The sequence below is a fragment of the Octopus bimaculoides genome, chromosome 26 (assembly GCF_001194135.2).
Source record: "Octopus bimaculoides isolate UCB-OBI-ISO-001 chromosome 26, ASM119413v2, whole genome shotgun sequence".
NCBI classification, from domain to species: Eukaryota; Metazoa; Mollusca; class Cephalopoda; order Octopoda; family Octopodidae; genus Octopus; species Octopus bimaculoides.
Genome location: NC_069006.1, coordinates 2,749,359 through 2,750,176, shown reverse-complemented (window position 1 = coordinate 2,750,176; position 818 = coordinate 2,749,359). Strand labels below are relative to the sequence as shown.

At 30.2% G+C, this 818-nt stretch overlaps 2 protein-coding genes across 7 annotated transcripts in view; one reads left to right on the top strand and one right to left on the bottom strand.

Moving 5' to 3' along the window:
• The window catches only part of LOC106868831 (cytochrome P450 3A7), a 388,137-nt gene that overhangs the window by 75,080 nt on the left and 312,239 nt on the right, over positions 1 to 818 (bottom strand). The gene's annotated exons all lie outside the window — the stretch shown is intronic.
• The window catches only part of LOC106868827 (cytochrome P450 3A31-like), a 90,100-nt gene that overhangs the window by 18,854 nt on the left and 70,428 nt on the right, over positions 1 to 818 (top strand). For all 6 annotated transcript variants that reach the window (XM_052976961.1, XM_052976962.1, XM_052976963.1 and 3 more), the window contains one exon: positions 465 to 578. In XM_052976961.1, the coding sequence (XP_052832921.1) occupies positions 465 to 578 (114 nt within the window). The remainder of the gene's footprint in view (positions 1 to 464; positions 579 to 818) is intronic.

Sequence of the window (818 nt, the reverse complement as noted above, 5' to 3'; positions counted from 1 at the left end):
CAATTTTAAATGCAATTTTATATATGTATTGTATGGAAATTGATCGTATATTGCTTACTTCTAATTTTGTGGCAAATTTTATATAAATGTCATACGTGCAACATGTGTGTTTGTATATACAAGTGTGTGAGTGTGTGTGAGTATGTATGTGTGTGTTGATAATTAATTTTAAATACAAAATATAATTTTCAATTTTAAATGCAATTTTATATATGTATTGTATGGAAATTGATCGTATATTGCTTACTTCTAATTTTGTGGCAAATTTTATATAAATGTCATACGTGCAACATGTGTGTTTGTATATACAAGTGTGTGAGTGTGTGTGAGTATGTATGTGTGTGAACGTGTATATGTGTGTGTGTGTCTGTGTGTGTGTACAATATCTAATCAAGAAGATATAGAAAAAAAACCATTATAATTTATATCAAATCGGAACCTTACCCTTTCTCATCGTTCTTCAGCCGTTTATAGCAGATGAAATCGGTAATCTTTCAGTTGCAGCGGCCAAAGATGATCATTGGAAATATCTACGAACTGTATTGGCTCCTTTTTATAGCTCTCATCAAATGAGAGCGGTAAGTATGCATTTCTAGATATTATCTCTGATAAATCAATCTAATAAATGATGATGCGGTCATAATACTACCGAAGCTTGTCTTGTGTCTTCTTCTCAGCTTTGTTTTGCCGAAGTATATAAATTATTTATCATTATTTATCTAATTATGGCTCTCCCTCTCTTTTCTTTATACATACATACGTACATACATACGTACATACATACATACATACACACACATATATGTATGTATATATAT